The sequence below is a fragment of the Puccinia triticina genome, chromosome 12A (genome assembly GCF_026914185.1).
Source record: "Puccinia triticina chromosome 12A, complete sequence".
NCBI classification, from domain to species: Eukaryota; Fungi; Basidiomycota; class Pucciniomycetes; order Pucciniales; family Pucciniaceae; genus Puccinia; species Puccinia triticina.
In genome coordinates this window covers 1014494-1023100 of record NC_070569.1, presented here as the reverse complement: position 1 = coordinate 1023100, position 8607 = coordinate 1014494, and the positions used below count along the sequence as shown (strand labels likewise).

At 43.8% G+C, this 8607-nt stretch overlaps 2 protein-coding genes across 2 annotated transcripts; one reads left to right on the top strand and one right to left on the bottom strand.

The window, feature by feature from the left end:
- Window positions 1–1376: 1376 nt before the first annotated feature.
- Window positions 1377–2633, top strand: PtA15_12A98 (uncharacterized protein; the record flags this gene model as incomplete). The annotated part of the gene is made up of 2 exons (XM_053162261.1): window positions 1377–1925; window positions 2055–2633. The coding sequence occupies 2 exons, from the start codon at window positions 1377–1379 to the stop codon at window positions 2631–2633; spliced, it is 1128 nt and encodes a 375-aa protein (XP_053025668.1).
- An 861-nt stretch (window positions 2634–3494) lies between these two features.
- Window positions 3495–8131, bottom strand: PtA15_12A97 (uncharacterized protein; the record flags this gene model as incomplete). The annotated part of the gene is made up of 20 exons (XM_053162260.1): window positions 3495–3681; window positions 3771–3885; window positions 3967–4133; window positions 4199–4268; window positions 4349–4426; window positions 4508–4679; window positions 4761–4818; window positions 4908–4978; window positions 5044–5192; window positions 5264–5360; window positions 5426–5617; window positions 5688–5849; window positions 5924–6064; window positions 6128–6312; window positions 6387–6684; window positions 6754–7025; window positions 7134–7375; window positions 7449–7591; window positions 7657–7758; window positions 7832–8131. The coding sequence occupies 20 exons, from the start codon at window positions 8129–8131 to the stop codon at window positions 3495–3497; spliced, it is 3201 nt and encodes a 1066-aa protein (XP_053025667.1).
- Between the last annotated feature and the right edge of the window lie 476 nt (window positions 8132–8607).

Here is an 8607-nt window from a genome sequence, read left to right as displayed (position 1 = left end):
GTGATAGCATACTGAACATTATTGACCGCCTGACAAAAATGGTGCACTTTATTCCCTGCAGAAAGTCTATGAATGCGGAGCAACTGGCGGACCTGATGGCAGAGCATGTTTGGAAACTACACAGCACTCCAAAGGCTATTGTCTCCAACCAAGTAAGTGTTTTTATCTCCCAAATCACCCACGAGTTAAACAACCAACTTGGCATCCGCCTCCACCCCTCAACGGCCTACCACCGGCGGACCAATGGGCAGTCAGAGATTGCAAACAAGGCAGTGGAAAAATACCTCCGCCACTTTGTGTGCTACCAACAGGACGATTGGCCCCGCTCCTTGCAACTGCGGAGTTTGCCTACAACAACAACAACACATCAACTGGGGTGTTGCCGTTCAAGGCAAACTATGGATTCAACCCTTCATACAGCAGAACCCTGGCAGCAGAGCAGTGCGTACCAGCCGTAGCGGAACAACTCCGCCAGCTTGCGGAGGTGCTGGACAAGCTCAAACACTGCCTAGAATCAGCGCAAGAGACCATGAAAATCCAGTTCAATAGAAGAGTGCGGGACACACTGGAATGGAACAGTGGAGGAATTCCAGTCACTTTTGAACAGATCTGGAATTTCAGATTTTGCAGGGAAATCTGGAATCTGGAACTCTGGATCACTTTGGGGATCTTCGGGAACCCAGATTTCCCTGCAAAATTTGATATCTGGTGGCTCAGATCTGACTTTGCAGATCAATGGGAAGTCCTCCAGTGGAGGACTTCCCGTCAATCTGGGAACCCCTTCCAGACCCAGATCTGAGCCAAATTTCGCAGGGAAATTTAGGCTTTGAGACTCTGGGAGGCTCTCAGATTGCTCCCAGATTGCGACGGGAAGTCCTCAGTGGAGACAAGGTTTGGCTAGATGGACGCAATATTTTGACAACCCGCCCCAGCCCCAAATTGGAACACCGCTGGCTTCCGAGAGCTACCAGCCAAATGGCTGGGAGGTGATCTCATCCCCATATATTCTGCACAAGCTCTTGGATAAACATCTGGTCCTTGGCACCATTAGAAGCGCAAGGCTTCGTGCATACTTGACACCACTTGAAACTTCTGCATAGCTCCATCCCCTTGCAAGAATCATTCTGTAAAGAAAATACCGGACTGATATGAGTTTGTCGCCTCCCGGTCATGGTGCTCTAGGACTGTTACGCTTGGCATAATAGATAAGCCTCTCTTATCTCTAAACACATATTGAGTCTTTCTCCAGTTTCAAGAATTGACCAAAAGACTTTATGATCTGGTAAAACAAATAACTCCCTCAAATCATTCCGTGCAAAAAGATGAAATTCTTATTGGCTTGACTGTCCAGCATTATCTCAATCTAGATTCATAGCATGGCTCTACAACCAAGCCATAACTCTTATAAACGTACTACCTCCTGCAGAGATCACTTCTGGGTCCTCATTTGGCTAGCCTGCGTATTTCTGGAGAATGTACAATGTACATTTGATCGAGACTCTGCCCACACATGGCCTACGTGGGCTAGAAAAATGCAAGAAGCGGATCCCCTGCACAATAATGCTGATTTGGGTTATCTTCACGACGTTGTCAAGTTCGCTGATGCAACGTCGGAATCTCAGCCCATCCTCTGCGGCATCAATACGTATCCACCGCCTGTTCAACAAGAGCGGCAAAACAGCCTATACAACCTCAAAACCCCCGTGAGAAAAAGGAAAAGCTCAGGTGATGATACTGAACTTCCTTTCGCATTCGTCAATTATGAGCGACCAGCGCAAATCGAAACAGAAGTGATATTTGAAGCAATCCGAAGTTTGGAACAACCCAACGGAGACAGATTCATCAATATTAGTAACGAACGGGAAGACGAATACAGGGTGCTCAAGATAGAGGAGGGTCAAATCTACAATTTCCTAGATCGAGCGGTACAGAGAGGAAGAAAACCAGGTGTCTTTTATCGAATCAGCAAGTCTAAGTCATCATCAACCCCACGGCAAGCATTCTCCAAAATGCAATTGACAAGAAGGAGGGATGCTTTAAGGTGATTCAATCAGGAACGCGCCAGTGACACGATAAAATTGCGCTCCCTCTACTCTGATCTTGTCATCCCGGATTTCGCAAACTCCATGGAGCAGGTTAGAGCAAGAATTAGGAGGAGCTACTGTCAATCACGTGCAGAATACCTGCTGGAAGACTTGGAACGCATCCTGAAAGTACTACCTCTCTACTTGTTCTATGTAGATTTGATCAACACAGTCATTCCAGTTCGAGGTGTGAGGACTAAAGGAGTGACTACGTTGAAGTTGCAAAGACAAGAAGCTGGGCAACACTTTTTCCAGCACGTATCAGAGCTTCTTGAACAGTATGACGCGGCAAAAAATGGATTTCTTGCAAACAGCGGTTTTGCCGAAGTGGCTTTAGGTACGACTTCCAATCAGTCTCCCTTTTGTTGGACCATCTTAACCAGGTGGATTAAATCCTCAAGAGCTTCATTAGCCTCTCAGAATATCCTGAATAAAAATGGAAAAATAAGCTCCACTTTCAAGCAATTCTTCAATGAAATCTTCACTTGTTATATAGAAAAGTTATATGGCAAGTCTGAAGATCTCTTTGATCATGAATATGTAACCTAAATCCATCAACAAACTTTAACTCTCAATCCAAACTTTTTTTCTTTCAATTTAGTTTCTGTCATGAAAAAGAGTATGAGGGAGTAAAAACAAAGACTTGCTGGCATTTAAGATTGAATCCAACTTTCTTCTGTGATGGCACATCCTGTACAGTGTACGGCAAAATAATAACATATAAGCTTTAGCCCCGGCCCTAGTACTACATAATGTGATAAATGGAAGGGAGATTTTTAGCTAGTTGGTCACCATAAGAAAACAAAACATCCTCAATGTTTCCCTCAAATCCAAAGACTGGACCAGAGTAGATGATCAACAACTTGCAAACACCTCAAAAATCGCTTTGTGTACTTGAGCTCTTCCAACGGCAGAACAGCTATGCTAACCATAGTGCTAGTGTGGTGGAGCGTAGCACAATTTCACTGACTTTGAGTATGCTCACAGGGCACAAAAAAGCGCCTACTACACTGTACTGTTACAGCGCTTTTTAGCTTTTTTTGCCGCTCAAAGCACTGTAGCGTAACACAACACAGCATACCAGCAGTTGCAGTGTGCTAACACTACAGGTTACTGTTAGCGCTGCTACGCTAGCACAACGTGGCCCTGTACCATAGTGAAATGTAGTGGCCCATTGTTGGCTCTTCCAAAACCTTGAGTGACTGATCCATTTGGCAATTCAACAGGGCTGGTTCCACCACAAACAAAAATTATTTTTGTAGGAGGCGATTGAGTAATTTTGTGATTGGTGTCAGCTTTGTGGGTCTATGGATAGTAATAAAAATGAAAGTTCCTGTTACATAGTTCTTAAAGAGATGGACCAGTTTCAACAGCAGATGCAGATTGCCAGGAAGGAAGGGGGAAAAGACATCAGTATTTCAACCTATCCAACGTCAAGTTTTCCTTCAATTTAATTACGGCCTGCAACTTCAGTATTTCTTGTCTGGTTATATGAAGTTTAGTCTGAGACCTGAAATCGGCTTTGATTTGTTTGAGAATCAGACCGAACTTGTGCGGCTTGCGAGCCAAAGTGATTTTAAATGCTTGGCGGCCCAACCTAGTTTATTTTTGGTTTTTGGTTTTCAGTGAACAGGTTTTCATAATGATGTTGATATACACATCCTTTAGCAAATAAATTATATTTACCAGATGACGTCTCTTAGTTTAATGTCGCAACATCCACCCGCCTTCTTAACATACTCTTGTTTGACTTGTTTCTGAGTACAAGCAAAGAAAAAAATGAAAATATTTTCGATCACCCCTGTGGACCAGAGAGGTTTTAGAGTGAAGAATTAATAAACCTTGATCTGGAACAAATGAGCCCAAGCAAATTGTGACTAACCGTGAAAGAACTTCCAGCCTTTGATCGTGTCAGCACCCCAGGCAGTCACATGTGCAACATACTTGGCAGCGACTAGTCTGAGGGCTTGATAAACATTAAGCAATACAGTTGACATGGAGTTTAGTTTTGAATCAAGATATATAACATGGATTCGGACCCGAACTGATCTGTCAAGCGGGAGCAGGCGCCTCAGTATTTCGGAGCACTGGCACAAGGGCTATAGCTGACTTACTGATACATCTTTTGGCAGAAAAGCTGGCCGGGCGTTTTGGTTCTATCGACAGTCAAGGTATCAGAGAGGTCTGGAACAATATTTCGTTGTAAAAAAAAGAATCAGTTTGTGGATTCATACGGTGAATTTGACTGTTTGGGGGAAACTTACGAATCCCATTAAATCTGGCCATTTCAGCTTTGAACTCCAGAGTTTTGGTATTGATCAGGTGACCACACCATGGAAAATCTTGGATGATTTCATCAATTTAAAGATCCAAACGTTTCAGATTTGCTCCTTGATGGGTTGGAAAGATAAACTCGAACTTACCATGGTCAACGACTTGTTTTACTCCTCCATATTTGAAGTTGATTAGTGTCTTTTCCATGGAAATAAAGCATCCGTATTCCTTGCTTCCCTCAGCCATCACTTTTAAGAATCGCTCTGCATCGCTTTGTGAAGTTGTGATGTAGATAAAATCATCTATCAGTCGGACCAAGATCTACGGAAGATTGAAGACTTTGAATAAGTCAGGGCTGTATCTAAAGGAATCAACACGACTCATAAAATTGAGTTTGCGAACCGAATTGGCAGTTTTTGTGAAGCCCAGCCTTTCTCTATCCATATCTGCGTAAAATAAACTGAGGTCACGAAAATTGGGTCAAGATCAATTATAAACCAAGCATGGTGGGGAAGAGTATATGATCTTCTGCTCATGTAAAATACTGACCTGCATAATAGGGGCGATATAATTGAACCCTGTGGAATACCGTTTTTCTGTTGATATCTGCCCGCTCCGATCTTTCCAAGAGGATTGGTCGTCAATTGCACAGCTTCAGTTGCAAGGACATGAATGGGTGACAAACTTTGACAAAGTTTTGTGTAATGTGCTCTTTCAAAAGATCCATCAGATCCTGCTTGTCCACATGGGCGTATTGAACTTGGTCACTGAATAGTACGTTTTTCAGTGTTCTGGAGAGGTCAACCGCAAACTTATCAAAGTCGGGCACTTCATCTGTTTTTGTAGCAACACTATCAACATCACGCAGTAGCCTCGAGGGTAAATGGCACGGAAAGTAAGCTCACCACTTGGGTAAGCTTGACGCTTGAAATGCTTGAATGTCTTTTGGGGTCCAGCTCCCAGTGACGTCGTTTTGACATATTTTTGAATCACATATTGATCCTACTGGTGATTTGTTTGTTTGTCGTCAGACCAAACGAATTGAGATAAAAAGCTGCAGCCCTTGCCTCGGAAAAAAGTCCATTGATGACTTCCAGTATTTTCTCTTGTTGAATAGAGTCGAAACATGCTCGGATGTCAACCTTAACAAAATGAAAATCTGGAAGAGAACTTCCGAAACGAGATCGAAACTCTTTGAAGCGAGTATAAACGTGATCCAAGCCAAGCACTGAGTACTCCATTCTATCAGGTGACACGTTCTGCATCCAACGGAAAAGAGGTCAGCCCGGTGATATGCACAAATACATCTAACAACAGCATGATGCATACTTTCTCATACGATAACACTGAAAATAAATTCTGCAAAATCGAGTTGTTGGACAGGCCTGTTGGCGAGGAGCTTTTGCGCTTGAGATTTACAATAGGTCTAACACCGCTATTCTTCGGCAGCAGACGAAGAAACGAATGTCCAAGTTGTGACTTGCCGTTTTTCTAGAGCAAAGAGAGGTGGGACATTGTGAGAACTCATTCAAGACACTCAAGATTGGAGTAGTCGAGTGACTTACTAAAATTTTTTCATCTACCTTGGTAAATAAAGTCGTTTTTAAACACTGGAGTAGAGGGCGGCAGATTTGCTCCCAATCATCCAGGCGAAAATACAAGGTTCGATTTCTAAAACTCGCCGATTCGGTGACAAAGAAAGTATTCTGGAAATGAAACGAGTGAAAATAAGTCAGAAGTCAGAAAACTTTGCCAATGTAGCCACTTACCTTGATTAATCCACCAATGAATGAGAAATAGAACCACCACAGAAAATCGTGGAGCATTTCCTCAGAATGATGATCCTGGGAATTTCGAGAGATCCATTCATCGCACGCTTTGAATTTGAGGTCCTGGGCCAGTTGGTGTAACGAGATCTTTTCGAACATTCGCAGGTTGACAATTTGACGAATATCTGTAAATGTTAAGAGTACTGCGATCAGGACCTTCCTTGTATCAGATTAATCATGAGGGAAAGAGGACTCAGACTGTTGCGAACGACTTGCTCGTTGTGTTTGGAATCTCGACCCCACCAGTGGGAGAGGCCACAGGCATGGATCATGGCCCAGAGGAATGTCTCCACTTCATGAGGCGAGCAAACAAACCGACTAAATTTCGGAGTAGGAGGCTTGTTGCTCTCAGATGGTCCTTCAAAACATAAAGGCTGTGTACGACTTGAACCCGCGGCCGTGGAACAGTTGGTGGATTCCAAAGAGTTTTCCTGAATTGGTTCTGCCAATTCTATTAGGCTCAATCTTTCCTCTGGACTTACATTGCAGTTGAGAAACTGGTCCAAAGAGAACAATATCTTTTAGAATCAGCTTGGGAGTATGAGCACTTGAAATGCAAAACGCACTTTACTCGGACAGCATCTGTTGAGGACGTGAATAACTTGCATGCCCTTAGACTTTACCACGACTTTGTGTAGAAAGCCGTTCGGCTGGACCAAGGGTTTTAAGCGTCGAGGAGTTTTGAACTTGCGCATTTTGTGGACGGCTTCAGAATGAGTCTCCCCGTTGAATGAGGCAAGAGAATACTGGGCGGGGAAAATATGTTTTGACAAATATACCGCTTTAAAATACTCGTTCGATAGCGGGGTTGCAGGGTCGTGTATTTGGCATAATGCGACTTTGAGTGTGATGTATGCAAAAATATGGCGGTCGGTTACAGATCTAGGCATGAGCAAAAATGATCCAGCCATTTGCGTGCAAAACACCTTTCTAAGCTGTTACTCACAGTCTGATGGAAAACCCATTTGGTTTCTTCCTGCTGCACTTCGACGTACTCTAGTGTACATCAAGTCCTTCTTGACAAGTACAACATCGACCAACGCGCTTCCCTTCGGTGATAGTTGGCTTTCCTCTAGGATCGGGAGCTCAAAAACAGATTTCCCGGTGATTTGAAAGTAGCAGCCGTTACCGGTTGGATAGTACATTGAAGTTTCCGTCAAAAGGCTCATCATACGTTTCGGGCCAATCCTGATTAACACACAAGAACTTTTGGTCAGATGGCGGTGCAGTGGCGGATGAAGAAATGAAACCTCTATCGAACCTTTCCAGTATGTCAGCAAATAAATACGATTGGGTGATAAATTTGTTAGTAGTCATGTCGCAGGCGACATATTTGGAGACCAGATTGTTCGCGTATGGCCCGTTGTTGATAGGAATCGCCATTTCAGGGTATGCATCGTTACTCTGGGGAGACGTAAGAGGAAAGTCAGATAAGCAAGTTAAAGGTCAATTACTGTTTGGTGACTTACCAAGCGGCAACCTAAGGTGAGAACATTCGACTTGCAAGGGTTTGACTTGCGGTTGGTTTGGCTGGCGCGCCATAGCAGGATGGATTGTGCGGCTTCCACGAGCTAAAAAATATATGGTTTTTCGGGGTTAGATTTTGCTGTAACCTTCCGCAAGGGACGCGAAATTTAGACGAACCTGGGACATCGTCACACCATCCTCCCGTCTTTCCAACAGTGTTCTTGCGGAGCGCTCAGAGGGAGGTTTTGGGTCCACTTGAACTTGATTGCCCTTGGTCGGTTTCGCGTCGCTGCCAAGTCCAACGAGGACTTCCTTCCAAATCGCATCTTCCCCTCTTCGCTCGGGAAGCTCCAGGTAGTCAACAAGTGGTTTGACAGCAGGGTAGTAATTTCGTAGCAGGCGAACAGCCGGTCGAGTGCTTTTCCTGGGTTGCTTAGGGTTGTCGATGGACTGCGTTGAGGCTTCCCCCACCTCCATGTCCGAGCAAGTCCCTGATTTATAGTGAAAATCTAGGACATTTGAGATTTGGAACTCTGGATCACTTCGGGGGGCTTCGCGGGGACCTCTGCGAAATATGAAATCTGATTTTCGGACCATAGAAGCTCAACCAACAAACTTCACGTCATTGGTTTTGGTTAGATGGTTCAAAATATACTTCAAAGCATGCGTATGCAAAAATAAAAACAAAACTAAAAGATGTAATTTTCAAAAATTAAATAAGAAAAAAAAAACTGAAATTTTTGTCTCAAAAAAGTACAGAGGTTGAGGAATGGTAAATAGTGGATGACTTCCCATTGGCATTTAGAGAGCTCTAGATGCCCAACTAACTCCTAAATTCAGATCTCTACCAAAACATCAAACAGCACATATGATGGAGGAATTCCCACAAATCTGGAAACCCAGGTTTTCCCAGATTTTGCAGGGTGTTATGGTTGGTTCTGTGGAGAGGAAGA